At 44.2% G+C, this 24,767-nt stretch overlaps 1 protein-coding gene across 9 annotated transcripts in view; it reads left to right on the plus strand.

Annotated features, from left to right (window-relative positions):
• Nucleotides 1-2,056: 2,056 nt before the first annotated feature.
• HERC3 (HECT and RLD domain containing E3 ubiquitin protein ligase 3) overlaps nt 2,057-24,767 on the plus strand; it is a 49,069-nt gene continuing 26,358 nt past the window's right edge. For 2 of the 9 annotated variants that reach the window (XR_009968287.1, XR_009968289.1), the window contains exons 1-5: nt 2,057-2,123; nt 6,843-7,100; nt 20,820-20,979; nt 21,914-21,990; nt 22,577-22,798. Coding sequence is in view for 5 of the 9 variants with exons in the window: in XM_062637582.1 (XP_062493566.1) it covers nt 6,875-7,100; nt 20,820-20,979; nt 21,914-21,990; nt 22,577-22,798 (685 nt within the window). In the remaining 4 variants the exon portion in view is untranslated. Of the gene's footprint in view, nt 2,124-6,842; nt 7,101-15,681; nt 15,744-20,819; nt 20,980-21,913; nt 21,991-22,576; nt 22,799-24,767 lie in introns of those variants that run through there. The other 7 variants (XM_062637578.1, XM_062637579.1, XR_009968288.1 and 4 more) reach the window with 6 other exon arrangements.

Here is a 24,767-nt window from a genome sequence, read left to right on the forward strand (position 1 = left end):
AGAAGAAGAGTCACAGGGCAGGTGGAAGCTGCCACCCTCTCTTCCTTTGTGGAGATAACTCTGGTGAGTAGTAACTTGTATTATCACAACATTCAGAAGAGCTCACCACATGCTTGCTCATGTGGTTCTTGACACTGGGCTGCTGTTCAACTGGTTGACGGGAGAAGAGAGGTGCTTTGGAAATCAGGATGACCTGCAGATTTTGGTGTCTTGGGATATTTTGAGACCTGGTCTCTGGATGACCTAACCCACCAAGGAAATGGTGAGATACACGTCCTTCTGGAGACAGTCCAGCCTCACCATGGGCCTGCCTAGGGCAACCCTTAGGCAGTGGGGAGATATGGACTCCAGCCTGATGCCACCTGACTGGCTCTAGGTGAGGAAGACTCATGGTGTGATGAAACAAAGAAATCTTCAGTGATAGAGGCCTCCAAAATGAAGAAATTCCTCAGTGCTAGAGGCCTCCAAAGGGAGCTGTGCACAGCAACATGCAGGGACACAGAATAGCTTCATTTTGGTGTCTTCATTTAAAAATCTATCCATTTATGAAGGAGCAGCCTTGAAAGTTCTCCTTGAAGCCGAAATGTAACCAGTTTAAAAATTGGTTTAAGCAAGAGAATCCTTGCTCCCTCATCTACTTTCCCCTCCATGCTTTTTTTTTGTGTGTACCTTCCCATCCTTGATTACTCAATTAGAAACAAACAGAGGAAACCAGCCTCTGTTTGTTGACTATTTTATAAAGGTCTCCAGATGATGAAATAAACAAAACCAAAAAACAAACAAAGGAAGTATTTTTTCCTCTACACTTGTTGTTCTCAAAGCTGTTTGTAACACTGGTTAGGTAAATGCTATTACGCCACAGCTATTATTACTGTAATTTTATACTACAGAGTAGTTCTTTTTATGCTAAACAAGCACAATCCATGCAAATGTAGGTGAATTACTTGATACGTGACACATTGCACGCTGAGTACACAAACCCTGCCAACTGCCAGAGGCACAGTGTAAGGGAGATGAGTACTCTGGGTGCAGGACTTGAGGGACCCTTCTCTTCCCCTGAGCCCTTGCAAACATCTCTGTGTGGTTTGCTCAAATACTGGCTGGGTTGGTTCCAGTGCTGGCTGGCGTTTCGCTTGCACATCGCTCTTGCAGTGTCTTTTTCTATGGATGGCACTAAAATCAGAAAACGAGTACTTGGGAGCTATATAATTACTTGCTCATTGGCTTCTTCCCTCACCCCCCCCCCCCCCTTTCTCCCAACAGAGATTTGTACGTTAACCACAAATATTTTGCTAATGTTGAAACTTTGTATAAGATGTACCAGTTCCTATGCAAACAAGGCAGCCAGGCGCCCAGAGGCCATGTAGAAGGCAAGATGAAAAAGAGCAGAGGGTAAACTATTATTAGTATTAGTGATATTTCTTAATAAAACCAATGGGGTAATTATTAATCAGTGCAAAACTGGCTTTTCCTTGACACCTTCATTTAGAATAGCTTAAATTCTATGATACTTGCACTTCGCCCATTGGTTCCTACAGTCTATACTCTCGGCCTGCTCTGCTTGGCCTGTAAGCTTTGCCAGATCCCTGCGGCCACGACCCTTGGCCTTGGTTTCCGTGTGAGCCCGCTATCCGCGGTGCTCGCCGTCTGCCAGCGCTGCCCCTCGGCTCCCGTGGCGTTCCAGCAGTGGCGGCCAGGCCCCCAGGAATGCCCTGGCCTCAGGGAGAGGAGATCCCGAGCAGACCTCCCCTGGGAACCGGACAACATCCACGCAACGTCCCCGAGGAGGCGCCGCCCCCCTCCGCGGCAAGCAAGCCGCAGTCACTGCCCGGCGCCAGCAGGCTGGGCAGCCCCTTAGCACCGGCAGCCGGGCCTGGCCAGACCCGAGCCCCGCTGACCCAGTGAAGGGGGACGGAGCGGGGCAGGAGCTACCAGCGGCCGGGACCCACCGACTGACAGCGCGGGGCTGGGCGAGGCGCAGCACCCGCCGCCGATTCGCCCTCGGGGGCCGCCCCGCGCTTCCCATTGGCAGCTCTGCGCCGTCACTCCGGCCGGCGGCGGCGGCGGTGCCGTGGGGCTGGACTTTCTCGTTGCCGCGGCGGCAGCAGCAGGGCTGGCGGCAGGTGAGCGATGAGGAGCGAGGCCGGGGTGCGCGGGGTTGGGGTCCGGGAGCGATGGCAGCTGCTTGTCCTGCACACCCTGCTCGGCGCTGTCACAGCCCAGCCGGGGTGCGCCACACGCCAGGTCCGCTGCGCTGATCAGGCCTGGCCCAGCGAGTGCCGCGGGAGAGAAAGCCGAGCTCCCCGGCGTGGCCGCCCATAGGGCTGCTGCCGGCCCTGGTACCGAGGCGGTGTGGTGGGGAGATGAGGTTGCAGCGGTTCGCGGAGCGGCGCGGTGGAGCTCCGCGGCCCCCCCCCCTCCAGCTTGCCACCCTACAGGCGCAGGACGCGCATCCCCGGGCAGGGCCTCCCTGAGCCAGTGCCGGGGACAGCGGTGGGCCCGCGGCAGGAGCCACCGGGTGCCGGTGCTGGAGGGGTCGGAAGCAGGTGCTGTCGGCCCATGTCCCCGGGGGATTGTCATGGCCGCCGCTGGGCTCCGCAGACCCGGCTGGAATCGCCGGTTTTGGGGGTGGGCAGCGACGGCAGCAGCACGAACGGGAGTGTGTGGGGTGGAGACATGGAGGTGTTCTTGCTGGTGCTGCAAGATGGAGATGGTGTGGGTCTTGTCTGGTTTCAGTCATCTGTTTTTAAGTGTTTTCTCCTGGGACACCTCTAGCTGAGGGTCTGGGATTATGCAATGGAAGGGAAGTAAGTGCTCTGTTTCTTCTGGAACTCATTCGCTGTTACACTTTGCTTTCTCTTGCTCTATAGCCTGGTCTACACTGGACGTTGAGTTGGAGTAAAACGAAGGCTAAAGGAAGCCGAAAGTGGGCTTGGAGGCTTAGTGGGAGAAAGAAGCAGTAAATTCCTTCAGTATTGGGCAGTGCTGATAGAAGGAGCACATTAGCTAGCTGAAACCTCACAAACAGCAGAGAAGGAAGATCTTGTTTATTCATGACCTGCCAGTTGGCAATCCCTTTGTTTAGAGAGCATTCTGTCTTGAATGTTGCTTATTGAAAGCACGACATTTACTTAACTAACTTTCCGAGAAAGGGTGCTGCTGGGTTCACAGCAATGGCTTTAGAATATGTTTGTATAATCCTGTGAAGAGACCGTGTATGTCGTGATAGCTGTTAAAAAGAAAGAAAAGAAAAAAAAGAAGGTGAAATAAAACACATTCTGTCACGATCTTACATGTTTTATTTTACCCAAACCACCAGGGTTATTTTCTCACCAAAGGATATATTCTTAGTATGTTAGCTGAGCCTTATTATAGCAGATCTCCCACCCACAATGGATTTCCTCAAAATATTCCCCACAGTGTGAGATTTTGCTATCTCTAGGTGTGCTGTGGACACGCTTCGCTGATTTGATGGTGAATTATTCCTGGAATGTCAGGGTTTCAGGATGTTGGGTTATATTCCCCCCCTCGCCCCTTTTTTTGTTTTGCTATATATGTGGAGTCTCTACAAATGACCAGCTTTGCTGCATTGCATCTGTTTTTATCTCTAAAACCTGAGTACCAAGCTGGCTGTGTTGTGATCTGTGAAGAACACAGAATAGGTGATGTGGTTGAGTACTGCAGCTCTTGTGCTTTTTGCAATCCAGTTTTTAAAAGGCCCTGAGAACTTGAATGCACCGATGCATTAAGAACGCCCTGCCTTCCTTAAGGGTTTGTCCTCTGAAGATAAAAATCCAACTTTTTAAGGTGTATTGAGCTGAGCATTAGGAATAATTAGCCCCTTTTAAAATATTCAGGTAATACACCTTACCTATATTTTGTATATAAGTGTGCAGGTACATGTCTGTGTTAGTGCCTGCCCACGCTAGAAACCTTTTTATATAGTTGTTTTAGTATAAGGAGGGTATGCCGCTCATAGGGGTAGTTTTCAGTGTAACATGAAGTTTTACATCCTCTGCTAATGACAAAGATTGCCTTGCCAGATTGGAAACAGGGTGTGAAGTCGTCATTTGAAGCCTTGTCGTGTTTCAGGACACAGCTCCTATTTGAACACATATATTAAGACTTGCAGCAGCTTTTCTGGGGGAAGGAAAAAAAATATTAGAACAGCTGTGATTTTAAAAATACGCTATGTCTTCAAAATAAGTAAATTAAAAATGTGGCTCACCAGCCCACTGGCAAATATTTAGCTGTGCCCATACACTGAAATGGGAAGTGGCTATGCTGGTTTTTGTTCTTGAGTGGTAAGTGCTGCTCTGTCCCCTTGGAATAGAGCTGTACAGGGATTTACCAGCAAAACATTTAGAGGATGTGGGGTGGGATTCAGTGGAGATAATTTGAAAAAAACTCGTGAAAAAAACGGTAGCTAAGACCAAATCTTCTAAAGGGTCTGGCACACATCATTGTCTGTCGTAGGGATTGTTAAAAGTTCGGGGTGCTTCAGTAAGCCTGGCCATTAGCATGAATGGGGGTTGAATTCCTCTGGAATATCACCCTGGTGTGCATATGAATTACTGGGAGTTTGAACTCTTCCTGTTTTAAGGAGTGTCTTAGCTGGAGGAAAACCCATCTCTTACCGATCACATCACATCCCTCTGCCCATTACATCAACTTTTTGTAGAATATGAACACGAGGAAAGTAATTAAAGTATTTTTAGCATTTTAAATGAAATTAGCACTAGGAAAAATGACTGCAGTCTATAGGGAGCAGATTGTTCAGGAGCCCTTTTAGAAAGGTATCCCAAGTGAATATTTAGCTCATATTGTACAATGTCACTGTAGTTCAGGTTGCATAGTGGTGAAATCTTTTCAGCTCAGAGGCAACATCCAGTTGTAGTAGCAGGGAATGTGATCTTTGATCTTCAAGTTTGCTGCTATTGTGCTGCTTGTGTCTTCATGACAGAGTAATTCCCCAGGCTGAGAAAAATGATAGTCCCAGATTTCTGCTGTTTCAGATGCCAGTTCTGAAATGGCCTTTGTGTTGCCACCTTCAGGGTGTTGCTTAAGCTTTTATTTATTTTTTTTTTAAGACAGAACATGAAGTTCACTATAAATATAGCAGTTGTGTCATTTAAAGCACATGCTCGCAATTTTACTGTGTCCGATGGCATTCCTATTCTTGGTGTAGGAAATGATGTAGCCAGTGTAGAGGGGTATCTTTCATCAGACTTTTGTGCTGAGGGCAACCAAGTACAGAGTGTACACAATGACTGATTTAACTAGACAGAGCCTTGTAACCTCCTGCTTTTTCCTCTGGGTGCTTTGAAGCTGGCTGGTGATAAGCACATCTGTGGATGTGAATGAATTGAATTATGCTATAAAGGAGCAAAAGCAGTTAGAGATAAATGGGATTCATAGCATGCTTTAAAGAACCTAATAAGAATGGCTTGTGGTAGGAAACTGCACCACCAATGCAGTATAACTGGAAAATCCAGTCCTCTTCCTCCCCCATCCAGCTCAGTCCTGCCTCGCACCTGACTGACAGGCCGGGGTAGCAGGGTAAGAGATGAATGCTTGTTGCTTAGATTAGGAAAGGCTTTAATGCTAATACCTAGAGCTTGAATTAGCACCAGGCTTTGGAAATGACCTGAACACACGTGTTTCTTATCTGCTCAGAGTGGGAGAAGAAATCTTGTTTCCTTGAGGAATCTTCAGCATTTCAGGGGTTACCTTTTGCTTTTTGTTCCTGTGCTAAAACAGTAAATGCTGCTGCTGTAAATGGCCTTAGTTTAAAACTTGGCATGGTGAGCCATAAGACTTGATGTCTCGGATCCTTCATTTTCTTCTTTCTTCTTTCCTTTACAAAAAAACTTTAATTGATTTCTGGCTCAAACAGAAGAGTTCTCAGTGTCGTATTAGTATAGCATGTTTAACAAATAACCCAAGCCTATTGAGATTAGGAGTGATGAGGGAGTGTTACCAAAATCTTTCACATGCTTCTTCTGGAATGAGAGCTCTTTCCCTCCCCCCACCTTTTATGTATTATCATCCTGTTGTCATTATCAAGTTCGGGCTGAGTAATTCATTGAGCCTTTCATATTGCTATGGCTCTTTCCTTCCCATGCTACTCATGTCTCTGATATCTCTGACTCCTACTGAGCACAGCATAAAATACAGCACCTGGCTGCTGGCAAGTTGCATTAATGTTGTCTGTCCATAGCTGTTGGGGCCAAGCTGTCAGTGTGCTGCTCCGTGTGAACTGCTTCTTCTTGGGGAATTCTTGCTGCAGCTTGGGGGGAGGATGTGTACATGCACACATTTAGGTTGCAAGAATATGTCCAGTTGAGCAAAATACTTCTTAATCTGGGTTTATCAGAAATAACAGTTCTGCATTGGCCAGTATACCACAAATACCCATGTTGGTCTGTTCAGGACTAGTTTGACCATTTTTGAGATAATTTTTAAAGATTTCTTTAAGGAGTGGTCCCAGATATAACTCTCTTAACTCCAACAGTTCAGGTTTGGACCTGTGAGTCTAAAAAGCATTGCACTGGGTTTGGCTGAAATAAAAGCTCAGGTCTGCTGTGTTTCAGAACACTACTACTGCCAGGTGGAGATGGCCAGGTCAAGGTGCTGACTTAGTACCTGAGCTATCTTGATTCCTCTTTCTTTGTCTGTGTAATGGTGGAAATCCGTTTTACTCTCAGTCCAGAAGCCTGTCAGTCATGCAGGAAATGCCTTTTTGGATTGTTTCCACCTCCTGCTCTGAGCAGCTTATCTCTGTAGAATCACTTGTTGAGTACTTGCTTCGCTCACACTCCTTCCCTGTTTCTCTTTCCCAGGAAGGATACATGACTTCTTGAAAAGAGAGAAAATGCTATGCTGGGGTTACTCGTCTTTTGGACAACCTGGGATAGGTAGCAACCTCCAGGTCATCATTCCTGAACCACAGGTGTATGGCTTCATTCATGACAGAAATGTCAAGGAGGTGGCATGTGGAGGAAACCACTCTGTGTTCCTGCTGGAAGATGGGGAAGTGTATACTTGTGGCTTGAACACAAAAGGCCAGCTGGGGCATGACTGTGAAGGAACCAAGCCAGGTAAATCTGCTTTTTATATGCACTTCAAACTGTCTCTAGGCTGGTGGGCTGAGAAGATAATGGAAGCTGCTTTGTTGTTGATTGCTGTGAATGAGCTAACAGAGCTGAAGATCATGTGTAATAACACAGTAATGATGCTGAATAGTATTTGCTGGCTGTGGAAAGCTAAAGCTCAGCAGTATGGGTGGGGAGACAGGTCTCAGTGTCTGGGAAATGCATCGAAACAGAGGCGAGCGCAGATGGTCTCAGGGCAGGCTGTGTTGTTTGGCATTATGTTGCCTTTTTGTAAAAGGGGAGAGAGGGCCATGAGTCACAAATGTCTTTGCTTTGTCTTTGCAATCGCACTGCATCCTTATGCCTACTCTTGTTCAGTTATTGCTGGGAATTTTGTCATTTACATCAAAGAGATCTGCCTTGAGTACAGTTGTGGAGAACAAACCTGATTTTAGCCATTTAGAGGGTTTACAAATTTTGTTTCCCATCATGGAAATCTCTTGTTGACTTGTGCTTTCACCCCTCATGCTTTCTTGATCTACAAGAAGGTCATTCTAACCTTGTGTTCCCCACACTCAAATTGTATTTTCTTTATTGTATTCCAGTGGGCAGAACCTGTGTGTGCAGAACCACAGAGAGCTAATGCCTCTCCTTCCCAGGGTGAATGAGCAGTTTGTGTATTTTGAGAATCCCTGAAGCCTGCCTTACAGACTTTCTTTTGAATGTTTGCCTTCTGATTCATTAACTTCCATTAACTTCTTGCTTTTGGCGTGTGATAAAGATACATGTATTTCTGTTTCCATAATATAATAAATATTCATCTGTGGGTAATGAGAGCAATAAGATGTTTTTGTCGAACTGCAGGCTACCCTCTGTAAGGCTTGGGGCTTCTGTAATGTACGCCATTATGGCATGATGGAGATATGAGTTGTGTACAAAATACCCACAGTTCTCCATGAGTATTGTGTGCAAACCTGACCTGATTCCACTGCTCCTTTTTTCTGTCAGTTCATCTTCTGTGTTCCTCTCACTCTCAGAAATGCAGTGGTAGATGTTGGATGCTGGGTGTCCAAGGTGCTGGATTAGGAGTTGATCTTGAATCTGGCCTCTCTTGCTTTTCCTACCAGTGGTTTATAGACAATTACTAAAAGAGGTTGGGATTAGCAAGAATGCTTAAGTCCTCTCTGTGCACAACCACTGTTCATCTTCTGAGGACTTGTAAATTTAGGCTTTGGAATAAATGAGATGCTTAGGAAAAGGAAGGTAAGCCTGAGAATGTTGTGCCCAGTCTGATGAGGATACTTCATCCTGCAAATCACCTAACTAGCTGCATGACTGTAGTGCAGAGACCCCAGAATTGGCGTCTCAGAGCTGGAGATGAATCTCATGAATCCTGAATGCTGGAGTGCAGACCTCTAGCACGTAGGCAATCCTGCCTTTAACTAGGCCTGTAGAAGAGGGGCAGCCTGAGATTTGGAAATAGAAGTAAAATGGTCTTTGAGTTTGATCTCAGGTGTCCTACTGCTACCCCTTAAATTGAGGGACTGTCGCTAAGATGTGACACCAATTCCCAGTTATCCTGCAGGTTTCATTTACTCTGGAAAAAGGTTCTGCAGTGCTGCTGTCTGAGGAGCCCGTGACCATCCTTGAGAAACTGTTTCTCTGCTGACAAAGCAATGCTGGCTGTGCCTGCAATGGTGTTTCTGCTGGCTGGGGCAGGTGGGAGAGGTGTGCTTAAAGCAAGGGACAGCTTCTCTTTTGAACTCATGATGAACAGTCACAGCAGTCTTTATACCAACAGTAAACTGGGGGAGAGTCCTGTCCCACACACTATTTTGTGTGGATCTGCTTTGGCTTGTGGCAATGGGAACTGAATTTCTTAGTTTGCCTTTGTAAATAGGAACAAGAAGAAACAAGCCCTCTTTCGCCTCCACTTCCCTTGCATGGAATAAAGATGACCTTATACACCTTTTGTATAGAAATGCACATCAAAGATAGTATTTTCTATTTTCCATTAGTTGTGGACCTATGAATGAAGCTATGTCTGACAGGAAGTGGAGATACATGTATGGGGCACAGGGGCTTGAGTTGTTGAAAGTTACAGATGACTATCATGAGGTGTCTGAGGTAGCGAATGGAATAAATGCCTGGAGCTGGGAGTCTTGCAACTGCATCTCTCCAGCTTCTGCTGGACAAGGCAGTGCAGGTTGAGGCCTCTTGGTTTTACTGTCTTATGGCTTGATTCTGCCTAGCCTGCAAAAGAAGCTGGAAGTGGCTGACCTCTGCCCAGCTCTGGAAGTGAGCCACATCTGCTGCAGCACAGCCTTCTGCAGCAGGAGATGCCAGGGGCTGACAGTATTGATTGTTCCCTCCAGGCATGCTTACCATGATCTGCAGAGTGGCTTGGCTGGGCTTGAGAGTAACATCAAGACATGCAAATATGCAGGGGGTCTTAAACCTTTTGAAGGCTAGGTGACTTCTGAGGGGTGGAGCACAGGTCTGTGCTTGCAAGAGGAAACTCCCTTTTTATCTGTCACACTTCTTATCTGTGTGTCTTATGCTGCCAGCATGCTAAAAAATTAAGTGTTTTCAGAATGTGTGATTGTGGTGTTTAATCAGAGATGGTTATTTCCCAGGATCAGGTCTGCTTGTGAATAAAATTCTGGGACTTTGCAATGCACTGAAAATGGATCTAACCCTGTTCTCCTTGTAAAACCTGCGGGTAATGTCTTCCAGTGGGAGAAGAGTTGTTATATTTGCAGTGAATTTATGTGAAGACTGCATCCCTTTCTTCCCTTACTATATATTCCAAATAATGATATTTTTTTTCCCCTTGTTCTGCTACCCACTTATATGTGTGATAGGAGGATTCCATTTTGCTTCTCATTCATGCTGCTCACAAAAATGTCAAGCAGTGGCGCAGAATTGTTTCAGTAGTTTTTCTTGGAGGAGTCCTTTAGAGGACACCTTTTGAAGGACCCTTTGAAGGACAAGCTCCTTTTGAAATGAAAGGAACTTGTTAATTAAAAAGCTGTGTTCACTGTCACATCAGCTGAGCTTGTGGGTGTAATGCAGACATAGTAGTTTGCAAGGTGAATCTTGCGCCTCTCCACTCTTGAGAACAGAAATTACTCGGGGAGTGTTTGCATTGAAAGAATATGAGTGAATAGAGGTTTATTTTCTGGAAGTGCCCTTTCCTCAGATTTTACATTGTAGTGATAAAATGAATATTTAAGATGTCTAAGACGTTTATCCTCACTAAAAAAATGTTATTTTTGAATAAAGAGCAAACAGTCTATGATGGTTTTCAGCCCCCCACTTCTGAGCTAGGGAAATACTTGGGTGTGTCACTCCACCAAGAGCATCTCCCCACATTGTGATGTTACTTACTGTTTCATTCCTTATTTGAATTGTGGTTAGCAAGCTACTTGAGGAGCTCATCCCTCTCAGGGATGGATACCTGGCTTTGTTATTACTGAAATGTTTTGGTTTTTTTTTCTTCCCTGAAACGGTCTATAGCTTGTGTCTCTGCAATCACTTGGCAGGGATGCAGAGGGAGAAATGCTGTCCCAGTATTCTGTCACCATGACCATAGTTAATAAAGGTTCTGTCTGACCTGTGTTAAGTAGTTACTCAGAGTAACTACTTAAGTAAGTCGATGTACTTGGAGTTCCCAGAGTCTCTGACAATGTCTTAGGAGAAGCAATTTGGCAATCTTAGTTTTGAACTATTGAGTCCACTGCTCTGCAGAATCAGTCTGAGTTTGCGTTAATTTCCTGAGCAGCATCAGGTGTTAACATACTTTATGTCTCTAATAAGAAGTGATAATTTTGTACTGCAATCATTTCAGGAAGCAGATTTATTCTCTGTGGCTATATCTGTATTTCCAGTTCTTCAGCCATGAAATCACTTTGATTTTTTGCAGGTCTGACATGAGGTCTTGACTCTCTGTGGTGATTCCTAGATAAGTATGTTCTATCTGAATGTGCGTGCGTATTCTGGGGAGCAAAGGCCTGGGTGCTTAAGGTAAAGGCTCTTTTGGCATTTGGGCTGAATTAGAGGAGCGTGAAGTAACTAGCTGGTGGTTAGCCATTTGAAAGCTTTTAAAATGTGCTCAAGTCCGAGATGTGGAACTTGTTCTTTTTTTGGTCTAGAGGTTTATTCTCTGCAAGTCATTTGGATTTCATTTGACTTCTGCTAGTGAGAAAACGTGGGCTTTGGTAATCACTGTCTCAGAGTTGCAGGAAAATGTCTGGGGACAAATTCTCCTTGAACCTTTCCTCTGGTAATATACAGCAGACAAAACCATGCTTTTTCACCATATTTCCGTTCTGGATGCAAATGGCAGGGTAGCATTGCTTCTGTGTAAATTGTGGAGCCTACCTACTCATCACTGCAGAGCTAGAAATATCATGATGTTCAATCTCTTTCAAAAAGCAGGAAAAAAATACCAGAACAAAAGCCACTACATGATCTGGATCACCTGTATTTCTCTGAACTCAGTGGCCTTTCTTTTCAAACACAAGTCCACTTCTCCTGCACTTCAGCACGGGGTTACAGAGACCTTAGTGCTCACTGTGGCATGCCTGTTAATCATAAACCCTGTAACAGCTGAGAATTCAGATGTGCGACCTGCTTGGAAGGACAGTCTGTATAGATTTTCCTCTTTTAGCCTCTTCCTGGTGGGTGAGAAGTCTGCCAGGAGTCCCTGGTTGCACAGGAGGAGAGTGGTGGCAGGACTCGTGTTTGTTGGATGCAGCTGTGGAATTGACCATGTTGCAGATGAGGTATGGCTACTGCATTGAATCAGTGAGGCTGAGTGCCTCTCATGGTGGGAAAAGAGGATGGTTAGTTCTCCTGCCCTCCTGCTCTTTTGCATGAGGAGAAACAAGAAGAAGGAGCTTAAATGCCAGTAACTCCAGGAGGTCCCACTGAGCAGGCTTTTCACAGAGGATGTGAGATGGTTTTGTCCCCAACTATGAGTTGGGGCATGGAGCTGAGGTATGTGGCTATTGCAACCCTTTCCAAGTGCTGTGGTGTGGGAAAGTCCTGCTTTGCATTCTGGCACTTTATATCCTGAAGCAGAGCTGCATGCTGTGAAAAATGTAGTAGAGGCATGGCAGCCCTGTTTGTAGGCATTGGTCTTGCCAAAGCCTGGGAGGGTGTGCCTGGAACAAGTGTGAGGGAGGGATGGAGCCATGTGGGGACAGGGGGGCGCTTGCAGAGTCAGGCCTTCAATGCTGACCTGCAGTAGCTGACTTCAAAATGGAAAAACAATAAAGGAAGGATTAGGCCACAGTTTATGTTTCAGCACCTATCATAAATGTTATTTGTAAAAAAAGACATTATTATATTGAACTGGCCACCCCTTTGCAGCGTTGGGTATCTTCATTTGTACCTATCTCTTGATCGCTTACCAGATCTGACCAAGGCTATATGAGGTTGTCGTGTCACTAGTGACTGCAGCAATGTGGACTTGTGTTACAGTATGTCCATCTCAGCTGAACTAGTGCAATTTGGGCCTCAGGATGATTTTAGGTTTCAAAATTAGAAAGCTGGATTCAAAAATGACTTAATTTAAAAAAAATATGTGTATGGCCAAACAAGAAACAAAATCGAAGGAAGTGCTTTCTCTTAGATGTCGTAAATATGCATGTGTTGTGTTGAATTGATTTGCGGAGGGCTGTGGATGTGCCAGATATTTATGGGGAGATGGTTTAAAATTTGTGTGGTCTGGATGATAACTGACTCCTACCAATACTATGAGACCACAGGATTAGGAGAGTATAAACTGAAGAGAGGTGAGGCCCTTGAGGAGAACCATAAACCAGCAGAAATGTGATTTCTTGTTAGTAAAGAAATTTATAGTCCGAGCCTGAAATGGCTGTAATGTGTTCTCAGATGTAACTCTGAAGTGCTGTCTCTAAAACCACATTTATTATTACAACCACCAGATTTCTCTTTTGATTTGACTTTGAGGGGTGAAAAGCAGAGTGAGTCCAGGAAAGCAAGATACGCTGTTTTAGAATCAGTACAGGCTATTGTACTGAGGACGTGATGGACCAGCTTTTTGCCCTTTAATTGGGGATTTGTAGGGCAGTTTAGCAACCTGAAGTTGCATTTATCTTGGCTGTATTTGTTATTCCTGTATTGTGTATTTGGAGGCTTTCTGAAGGTGCAACAGAGATAAAGGCTGTCCATATGCCTGGTTTGGAAGGAGCATGAAACCCTGGTGTGTGTATGGTATGTGGCACCAATGGCTGTCCCGTCTTCTGCAACCATGCTGAAGCTGAAAGATGAGCTCAGGGTGAAATGAGTGGGTAGCTGTGTACGTGTGGTGAGGTAAAGGAAGAGGCAGGAAAAAAGCTGGAGGTGATAATGCATTGACCTTTTCATACCCAGACTAGTTGTCTGTACTGGACAAAAGTGATGACTTCATTAAGCTGAATGCATAAGCAGGGCTGAGAATCCCAGCTTCTAGGAGAGATTTTAGTAGTTTGGTGGCTGCTGGTGCTGTAAGTTCATTGTTCTTGTCTTCACGTTGTGTTATGTAACACAACCACAGGTGCTGATACGCAGTTACTGGCTTTTTGTATAGGTGGAGGTCTATGAATAGACATCTGAAATAAGAAATCTCGCTCCTCCAACTACAAAAATTCTACTTCCACTTCCAATGTAGCAGCCCAGGTGGTCTTTCTCTTGCCTTAATATTTTGTGTTTCCTTTGTATAAAAGCACACAGGAATGTGTGTTGAGGTAACAAAGCCTGTGTTTTTGGTAAAAGTGAATATAAGGCATTTTGTATGATTTGATCTTGAAGGCTTGCAAGAGTGTGTAATGGTCTCCAGGATCAATGACCCCTTTCCTGTAAAAGGGGTTGGTTTGTTTTTCAGTGTGCGACTATTATATGGAAAGACCGAGTTTGATTGCGACTCATGGTGTATGCTTGTTCCTTGTTCTGTTTATAGACATCAAGTATTCCAGAAGATGCGTAACTCTGGTGATTTTGACTCGGTCAATGTAAACCAGCCTGATACTCTTCCTTAAGCTGTATGGGAAAGAAGAATTTATCTCAAAGATCTCAATGAAACTTCTTTTTCTTCTCAGAAATGAAATATTTGTGACACTTAAGGTTGCTGTCAGAAAACAGCTGTTCCTACAGCACAGCTGTGAAGAGATGCTCACTCTCTTAACTGACCTGCCTTTTAAACAGCTGCCTATCTATATAAACACACCAAAAAGGAATGTACAGATGCTCAGCTCTCCTCTTCTTGGAATGTCTGTCAAATCTTACAGTATTAAAAAATCAGTAAGCTTTTATAAATGTTTACTAGGACTGTGTTAATTACCTTCCTTTCCTAGTCACTGCACTGCTTTGCAGTAACATATTTTCAAGCGGTGTTTGTGAACCTGAAGGCAGGGATGCTGTACTGAGTCTGCACTGTGCAGGTGTGGCTTTCCCGGAAAGTGTGCCTTTGTCCTGCTCCGGTGCATATCAGTGCAGGATTGAAATAAATGGGAACAGAGTGAGACATGCACCAGGTACTTTTGAAAATCACATGGTACTTTGTCAAAGCCTGGGGCTGCCACAGGTGAGACTCCTTTGTACCCAAATTGTCAGAGCCTTAACTTCAGTTGCCAGTCTCTAATCAGGCTGTTCTTGGTACTACTCTGTTTTCTGCTGCAAGTGTAGCAGCATCTCACAAAAGGAAGACCTCATTATTTGCAAGTTGAACTTTTAAAACCCAATTTCCTTTATGGATGTAGTAAACTTCAGTTGCCAAAAGTCACACGAGGTTATGTGCTGATGTAAACTTTTGTTTGCTCCATACTTTTTGGCCCACACTAAGGGAAGTTTGAGAATAAGGTGGGCTGTGACAGAGAGGGAGAGAATAGCAGGCAGAAAGCGAAGGTAGGTGTCATACAGTGGGGATGTGGTCTTCCCATGAGGTTTGCTTTTGTAGTCTTATGTTGTGCAGGTGCAGAGCATGATGCTTCCCACACACTTGCTCGCAGTAGTCTCGCATCATCTGAGTCCAAGATACAGCAAGCACGTGATGCCTTCTTGGAGAGGCTCAGCAAGGAGGAGGAAGGTAGTGGTTGCAAAATTGTGGGGCTAGTGTGGGGCAGGGTCATTCTGCCTGCCTACGTGCTGTGTGTGCCATACACCTGGCCATGCTAGAGACTGTCTGCAGTTACAAAGGTGTGTTCCTGAAACTGTCCTTCAGCCCTCGCCTCCTCCCTCTGAGGCTTCCTCCAGTGTTGCTGCTGACAAATCACAGCCTGCAGAGATGGTGTGAGTGAAGCCACAGTAGCATTTTTAGCTGGGTGGATTAGCTTCAGTTTTTAAAAGCGCCTGATAGCTTCAGAAAATCTGTATTTTCCTTAAGTGGCTTACAGAGTCTGAGTTCTTCCTCCCAGACCTAGACTCCAGATCTTGTCCATGGCAGTTGTGAGCACAAGATGACTAGGTGCTTGGGAGCTGAAAGTGTGCAGAGGAAAATTAGAGGCTTATTCTTGGAAACTAAAAGGAGAGCAGAAGAGGCAAAAAGGTCCTGACAAACAGCTTGATTTTTTCCCTTCCCCAGTTACCAGTTTCCAAGTGGCAGAATCACACTTCCACTGGAGATGATGGTTCCTGGAAAAGTTGGTGAGTGTACTTGTGCTGCTAGTACTAGTAAAAGCCCTGAATAGCTGAGACGTTGTTGAAGTTATGTTGCCAAAATAAGGAGAAACCTTCATAAGGGGAGGGAGGAGTCTTGGTGTACTTAATGCACTTTGGGTTGCCAGAGTTTCAGTTGCTGTACTTTAGTTTTTCTCTTTTTCTCTTTCCAGTTCCATTAAACCTCAGACATGTTTAACGCTCAGCTAACTTCATTAGGATTGGATTCATGAAGCTCATCGCAGCCTAGAAATACAGCCAGGATGTCCATATGCAGAAACATCTCTGGGATGTGCCAGTGGAGACTGGGGAATCAGCAGACAGCTGAAATTCCCTGTTAAACGTATAAAAATCTTGTCAGGGAGTTTGGGGATCAACTATTGATTGCTTGCTTTTTATAAGTGCTTTAATGAATTGCTGGTGACTGGTAAGTCTGGGCCATAGTGTTTTTCTCATTTTCTTGTAGGTTGTGGCAGGTTTTTCATGGAATTTTTGACTCTTGAATCAGGCTTCCATAAGCACTAAGACTATTAGTGTCACCTTGTTAGGTGGTTTAATGTGTTGATATAATTTATCTCTTAAAGGAGAGAACTCGGATCCTTGCCTGTTCCAAGGCTTTCAGTACTCAGAACAGAAAGACCATATGGGTAAAGTTTAGGTTGCTACTGATGTCTCATTACACATCCAGCTGCCTTGTGCATTAAGTTGTTTTATCTCAGGCATGATGTATCTCAGCGTAGATATGGACTATAATAATAAGCATTGCAGTGCAAAGAAACTGGCTCATCTGTCCTCAGACTTGCCATCTGCTGGCATTTAACCCAAGGGAATTCTTGCCCATGGTTGTTTCTCCCCTGTGTTTAAGCCACTATTTCTTTCTTATCTGGGCAAGCTAGAAAGACTCTTATAAATAAGAGTCCCAGCAGACAGCAGTAATCAAGATGAGCGAATGCTTGGGTTGGGTTTTGTCCAGGTGTCCAGGTAAGACTGAAATCACTTGAAATTTTTCCAAGCCACAGCTTCTTCTCACTGGTGGAGAAATCCAGATTCTGCCACCTAAGGTGTAAACCTCAGGGCTGATAGTTTCTGTACATCATTTTCAGACAGCAGAAGCCATCTGGTGCTGTTCTTGTATGTCCCAGTACACATATGGCTGAAGGATTCTGCCACATCCTCTAGCAAAAACCTGTCTTGCAAGCAGCTGGAAGCTGTACATAGAAAGGGTGTACCAACTCTCTGATAGATTTACTAGGAGAGCTAATTAATCATTCATTGCCTGTACATTTTAATCAGCGCAGTATAAGTGAGTGCTTTGTGCTTCCAACAGTTGCAGATACTGAGGATCTTGTATGGCTTTCCAGCACTGCAGGAGGCAAAGCACAAGCTCTCTTTTATGAACAGTGAAACTATGGACTGAAGGTGGGCTTTTCAGGGGTTTTCATTCTTGTCCCAGCTTTACTGCCATTTCATAGCCTTGAGGCTAAATGAGCTGTCAGAAAGTTGAGTTACAGAAACATACAGCTCTTGTCCTCAACTTTGTTGATGGAGTGTCCCTGCAAAGCACAGACAGGCAAAAAAGCACAAGAGCAGTCCAGGAAACCAGGCTCTGTCACCATTCAGAGTATGCGTGTCCTGACAGCATTTTGCCTGGACCTCATTCTTTGGTCCAATGTGTATATTATGAAAAGATCTAACAAGGTTAAGACCTAAAGAAGTCAAACCTTCATATGTCTGTTTGTGTTGAGATCCATGAGTTAAAGTGGACAGAAGAGAGAAATGAAAACTGAACTCCACCAGATACAAAGAACTGATAAATTACTTCTGAGCATTAGTGCTGTTTTGAGACAGCTGATGGCTCCAGAAAGAACAGATTGGGTCAATGTGTACTTCTTGGAACTTGGGGTTTTGGTCGGTTTTTGAAAGTTTTACGACATGTTGAAACATTCTATTGCATAACTCCTTCAGCCCCTTCCTGTTGCTTTCAGGGTTTTGTTCTGCTTAGTTTTGTATATAGTTGTGCCAGTTAAGCTCCATTTGACTGGTTCTATTCATCAGTTACCGAAGACACAATACTAAGAATAAACTTCACCCTTTGTACCCTTCATATTGGTGCAGTGATACATCCTTTCTGTGGAATGAATAATATTGTTGTGATGCTCTGGAAATTAAAACAAATGTATACCAAGTACTAAAACACCTCATATTTTGATGTGAGGAAGGGGTGGGTTAACAAAGAAGTCACTGTCAGCTGTTTTTGATAATACTACTTAAGTTAGCAGGGAGATGGTACATTCGGTGGCTTGGCAAGCTTGACAGTGGACTGGGACTCTTGTTGGACTGTCTGAACAATCTGTGCCTGAGGGGAAGGCTGGCTTTTTTCCCACTCTGGAAAGAGATGTGTGAGCATGTAAAGATTACACTGTTTGGTGTTTACATTTCTTCATGACTTTGCAGGCAAGCTATAATTGACATAGTCTTAGGAATGTCCTGCAGTGAGATGGGTCATACGTGTACATTTCTAAAGGCAAAGATCTTCATCTCCAAGACAGGCTTGTTTTTTTATGTCTGTGGTCATCCAGCAAGTTCAGGTGAGGCTGTACTCCGCTTCTTGGGTGAACAGTGCAGTCACTGAAGGCTTTCAGCAACACAGGCAGCCTTTCAAAACAAGTTGGTATTTATTAGTCCCCTGGAGTGGCATAGAGCAAGGTCAGGTTTTTGTTGCCAAATTAAACTTAAGATGGAGTCTGTGGGGACAGAAACAACCACTCTGGATTTCTGTACCTGTTACATGTCCTCTCTGTGCTCTGGTGTGTGAAGTCCTTGCTATGTAGTCTTTGCCACAGCCTCTTGATACTGCAGGGTGTTCTTCCAGTTGCAGTATTGCTATGGTCAGAGTCCTGCCTCTTCCAGATCCTGATGCTGACCTTTGGTGGTCAGATGGCTCAGGGGCAGCTCCTTCCACAGCAAATGAGACATGTATACTTGTGGCAAATAATGCTTTCCCAGGGAAGAAATTAGCTCAGTCATTGCCTGAAGGTAGCAGAACACAGTCTCTGTTATGGATGCCCTAGCTTCCCGTATTGTCCATGTTTGTCATTTTGTCAGACTTGTGCTGTCCCCTGGAGTGTTCGGCAGCGTGGAAGGACCAGCTTTTGGAGATGTGCAGGCCGGTGAACTTGTGACCAGTTTTAAGAGCTCACGCGCTCTGGATAGTGGCCAGTCTCAGTGCACCCCAGTCAGCAAGTTTACAGCAAAGTGATGGGTTCATGAATCAAAGGGATTTCCTGTGGAGATGAAGATGGCTTTATCCCTTTATTCCTCTCCAGCAGGAGGTTTAATTTTAGACCTTCAGGTCTCAGTACACAAGCACACTTGGCTGAACTCAGGTGATGTGTCAGGCACATTGCAGTGGGTATTTTTTATCTTGCTGGCTGACTGAGGGGAAGAGGTTACGGCCATGTGCTGGTGAGATACCTCGTCTGTTGTTTGTGATTGACCTTCACCAGCCCATACAGCTGCTGGTTATTTAGAGCTCACAGTTAAAAATAGGCTCCCTCAATTATATATGCAAATGAACAAAACCAGGCTGCCTAGCAGTGCTGCAGTTGGATGCTTATGGGCCCAAGGCTGGAAACTGCATGTGTAAATTGAATTACCGCCCGCAAAACCTGTGTCATTGCACAGGGCTGCCAGTGGGACTGGGTGAAATCAGTCTTGCTGGAAAGAGCTTTAGGACAAAAGGCATTATTGGATGGTAGGAGGCCTAAAGGATGGCCAGATGGCAGGCAGGCCCATTCCTTAAGCCCTCCTAGATGTTTGTGGGTTCTGTTGGCATTAATTATTGTGAGTGAAATGACATGTTCGGGTAGCATTTTCCTCTATTAGAATACATATTTAAATAATTGTTACCTTTTTCTTCCATAACAGCCATTAGGGATTCTTCTCATTTTCTGACTCCCAGACTCCTTTTATTTAGGACATTTAGATTGATTGGTATACAGGTTTTGCTGCTAAGCATGTTAATGATTTCTGGATGCCCTTGATGTGGGGTATCATTTTCATAGAATGGCATGTAACTACTCTTCCTTCTCATGTCACAGGCAAGTGGGACTTAGTAAAACTGATGACTGTCTTGTAGCTTACAGGGTGGGTGAAATTTTTCTTCTACCACGTGGAACATTTGTATTTATTCAGGAAAGTAAAAATTAAACCAGCTTTACTTCTGCTTGTCTTGTGGAGAAGTTTTCTATCAGATGTGTGGTATTTCCAGTGTTTTTTTTGAAAACCAAGACTTTCATGTCCATTTCTAAAAACTCGGTACACGTGGTTGTCAGACTTACTTCAGTTGTTCAACATGATATAAACTCAGTTTGGGTGATCTTTCAGAGGGTGGAGTGATTTTCCCCTCTCTTCCCTTTGTTTGCTTTTTATGGGACTTTTTAATGAGTGTATTACAGTGGTAGTAATAGGTTTAAAGGTTCAAACCTGTTCCAGATTCAGTACAGGGTTGTTGTAACACACATGCTTTCATGCAGGAAGCAGTAAAGCAAGGGGTGGATGGGTTGATTAGCTTTGTGGATGACTTGTCTTCGTTGGACATGGGAGCTGTGGAAGGTCAAAAATGTTTTACAGGGTCTGCCAACTTCTAGGTCCTGGCCAGTCCCCACATCAAAACTGAAAAAACCTCAAACATGGGAAGTCTGGGGGTTGGAACTGGATGATCTTTAAGGTTCCTTCCCACCCAAACCGCTCTGATTTCATGATTCTAAATAGAATCATAGGTTTTATAAATAACCCAATAGGTTTCCCTGATTCTGCGAGGCTGGCTGTGTGTAGACCGGGGGAATGTACCTGCCTTTCTCCTATGATGTGCAAACTAGGCTTTCAGAAGAGCTCAGCAGGTACATGTTCTCAGTAAAATCTGGTGCTGTCCTCTTGAAGGAAGTGTTTTGAAACCAAACTGAGGATCGGTGCACCCATCTGAATGGCTTTGTGTACAGATTTGCCCAGACCTGGTGTCACTGAAATTAATCCCGTAACTGGAGATGTTTCCTGTTTCCTCAGAGCAAATCGGAGCCCTGGCCGGGCAGCACATCGTGCATGTGGCCTGCGGAGAGTCTCACAGTGTGGCACTCAGTGACCAGGGCCAACTCTTCTCCTGGGGTGCCGGCAGTGATGGGCAGTTGGGCCTCACCACCGTAGAAGATGCAGTGATGGTACCAAGGTAAATTCTTAACAGATTCATGTTTCCTTAAAGCAGCTTCCTGGAGGTGGTGGATCAAGGGTTGTTCCTCTTCCAGCCTGCAGTCAGTGGGAGCGTTCCTTTCTCTCAGAGGGGCTGTAATTGAGCATTTCTTAAGTAGGGGTGTAAGGGCGATTCCTCCTCCTTTTCTGCATTTTACTGGTGCTTCTTGAGCCCTGTGGGGACTCACACAAGCCCTCAAGTATGGGCCTTCTGCCCATGGGTGCTTGGGGCATGGAAAAGAAAATTAGAATGTGCTTGGCTTCCTCAATGAAAAATCTTTTGTACAGAGCAAAGAGAGAGGGAGGACCCCAAAATAGAAATGCTGTGTGATACCTATCTCTATTCCAGTCCCTGGGAAGTCCCTCTGAGATGGGAGCTACATTTCAAGATTGGGGGGGAGGGGAAAAGGTATGACAACGTGAGCTGGCACTTCAGCTCTGAAATTCTTGCAGTGTTGCCTGTTAGCAGTAAAGCTACTAAACCAGCCTACTCTAGGTCTGTATAGTGAATGATGCTCAGAAACTTCAGGGTGGTGCTCAGTTTTCTTCATATATTTATTTAATGTATTCTACCTGGGTCAGAACACTAAGTGCAAGGACATGTAGATGGTGGCAGAGGCAGACACCGAAACTTCTCCATCCAAAGCAGTTCACAGATGATGGGTCTCATTTTATCACTGTACTAAAGATGACTGGACCCTTTGTGCTTCATAGCCGTGTATGGTGTCTAAAGGTTTCTGCAGATTTGCATTTATTGTGTATGGATCTGTGTCACCCTCAAGACTATTCCTCAGTCTCAAAACCATAGGTTATGTGTCTGTGCAGAACAAATACCTGAATGGAAATAATAATTTTGACATAAGGTTACACTGTATTTGTGGATGCTTATTCTAAAATACTGTAATTGTCTTTAGGTTGATAAAGAAATTGAACCAACAGACAATACTGCAGGTTTCCTGTGGAAATTGGCACTGCCTGGCTTTGGCAGCAGGTACTGTAGGATTCATTATTTTTTACCAAGATCTGTGCTATTATTTTGCACAGTGTCCAAGATTGCACATTGCTGCATAATAAACAAAGGACATCCCTGTCCCAGCTGCTTTCAGGCCAAATGGGAGGCTGTAAAATGGATCAGGTATCATGAGTATGGAAGAAGAGCTTTGCCAGTACTGCCAAAGAAGAAAGCATTATACACAGGCCACCCACTGTCTCACTGGTGAATGGCAGAGCAGTTAAAAGCTTTACATCTTGATGTAGAAAAATGTGTGTAATTAATTTGTATTGAATTATCCTTGGCTATTACTTTTCTGTTTGCAATGTGGACTTTGTTATGCTATTTACGTTACAGCAGTCTGATGCTGTATTTTGCACTTTTTTGCGTGTCTGTTTATTTTCATGGTAGCTTCAGACAATGCTTTTATTTTAGCAAAGAATGTCTTGCTTGAATTTTCCATCCCCCATCCTCCCCTTTGCCATCATAAGGCTTGCAAAGCCCTTAGCACTGGTTCTTGTTCGTCTTGATCAACTTCTCTGTGGATTAGATTTTACTCACTGTTCTATTTCTTGCCTTATTTCAGATGGCCAGTTCTTCACATGGGGACAGAACAACTACGGTCAGCTGGGCTTGGGCAAAGAATGTCCCTCCCAAGCCAGTCCACAACGTGTCAAGTCTCTTGATGGGATCCCTTTGGCTCAGGTTGCTGCAGGCGGAGCCCACAGTTTTGCCCTGTCTCTCTCAGGAGCTGTGTTTGGCTGGGGGAAGAACAGCTCAGGACAGCTGGGACTAAGTGATGAACGAGGTACTAAAATTATGCTCCTAGTTGAAAGTAGGATGGACATTTTGGCCTAGGGTCTCTTTTTGCATTGACAACGTATTTTTACTGAGTGGATATGTAATCTTCAGCCACTGCTCTTGGGAGGGGAGGGGAGAAGAACAGTCTTTGGACTCTTTAGGCTTTTCATACGTAGTAGAAACAGGAAGACTTTTTTCCCCATGTAGATGTTACTGAAGTGAGGAAGGTTGAGAAGAAAGATGTTTCAAATGTGAGTGTTGTGCAGACATATAGGGAAGTGCTCATATTTTTTCTTCCTGTTCTTAAGAATGCTTTCTCCATGTTTTGTTTGAAGTTGGTGCGGAGCAAAGATTTTCCAGACCCGCAGAGCTAATGGTAGTTTTTTCAGGTGTCCACATTCAGTGAAACCTAGCCATCAGCAGACTTGAAGATAGGTTTGTAAAGGAGGCTGAAGGTTGGGTGTAATATTACCACTGCTCTGAAAAGCCGTGATCTCCTCTGCTTGTTGTTAACACATTCTTTTTATGTGAATGTTAACACATTAATTTTTGCAAAAGCCAGTGGATGAAAGTTTTTCTTTGGAGCTTCAAATTAACCTCTTTATTGTCTATGCGTAGTTGATGAGTAGCTTTAAGCATCTAGGCAAGTTACTGAGTGTGGATATGATACCCAGCGCACACAATTTATTTTGCGTGGTTGAGTAGATGAGGTGTATGTATTTGTAAATGTTATGTTGCATAATGTAGTAGCATATAAGCTCTGTATGTTGCAAGAGAAAAGTGCTACCTCACATTTTGTGTAACTATAATTGGATGATGCATTTTCACAACCCACCCTACAAACTGAAATGTATTTAAAGCAATTACTCAAAACCAGCCTGTAGTTTAGCAAAGGAGACTCGTATGATGTATGCAGCATTTCGTCTTGCTTTACACTTTTAGAAATGTGAAACCCTATTTTAAGACTTTGTAACATATATTGTGTTCTCTCAGAAATGCTCCAGGTCTATTCTGTTATACTTTATGTAAGCTAGATCTGATCTAAAAGAACAGCCATGTTCTTTCCATGGCAAGATAATTGCAGGTATCTGTAGATATCTATCTGTAGGCTGGCAGATAATTGCTTCTAATTTCAACAAAGCTGCAGTTTGTATGTGAGATGCTTGTTTTGACATGGTGCTAATCTTAAATTAACATTTAAGAAGCATCTACTTGAGGGCTGTGTTGACCAGGGTTCATACTCTGCTTACCCCTCAGTATGTGAGACTGCAGTAAATAACTGATACTTATGAATCACGGTAAGACAGTGTGAATTACATTTAGTGAACATGAGCAGCAGAGTCTAAAAACACGAATGTTCTGCAGCCCTGTTAAACAATTATGCTGTAGACATAAGTGTCATTCCTGTCAAAATAAAGATCAGAGTGCTAAAATACAAAACAAAGTAAATGAAAAATATGCTCTTATTTCTAAATCCATGCAAATGTGGCCATTTTCCTTTCGCTACCCAGAAGAAAGCACTTGTAAAATCCTTGGGTGAAAGTCTTAAAAAATGGACAACATCTCTAGGAGGTTGGTATCAAAAACTTGAATTTTTTTGTTGGTATGAAGTAAGCAGCTGCTCCACTTAATATCTACTGTTTTGAGGTGCCTCCTGCTCCTTGAAATGGTTAGCTTATCCCTGGGAGACCCATTTTTAATTATTAGAATGTCATAGTAAGGAGGAAAGCATCCCTTAATGGTTGGCCTTTGCAAGTAGGAGGATCTTTTTCTTAAAGGATGAAGACAGACGGAAGGCTATGCATTTAAATGCACCTTGGGATTCAGCTTGCCATTTGAGTTGTTCTAGTGTCTCCCATGTGTCAGGATTGTTCTATATAGAAAAGGTCTAAGCAAGCTTTTGAAACAAATGTTTGCAGTTGTCAGTGAAGAGTCTGTAATGGAGCATGAGGCTGAAGGTGGGTGTAGTGAGGCTG

Source organism: Pezoporus occidentalis, unplaced genomic scaffold, assembly GCF_034315485.1.
Source record: "Pezoporus occidentalis ecotype Australia unplaced genomic scaffold, CSIRO_AGI_Poc_V1 ctg53, whole genome shotgun sequence".
Lineage (NCBI taxonomy): Eukaryota > Metazoa > Chordata > Aves > Psittaciformes > Psittacidae > Pezoporus > Pezoporus occidentalis.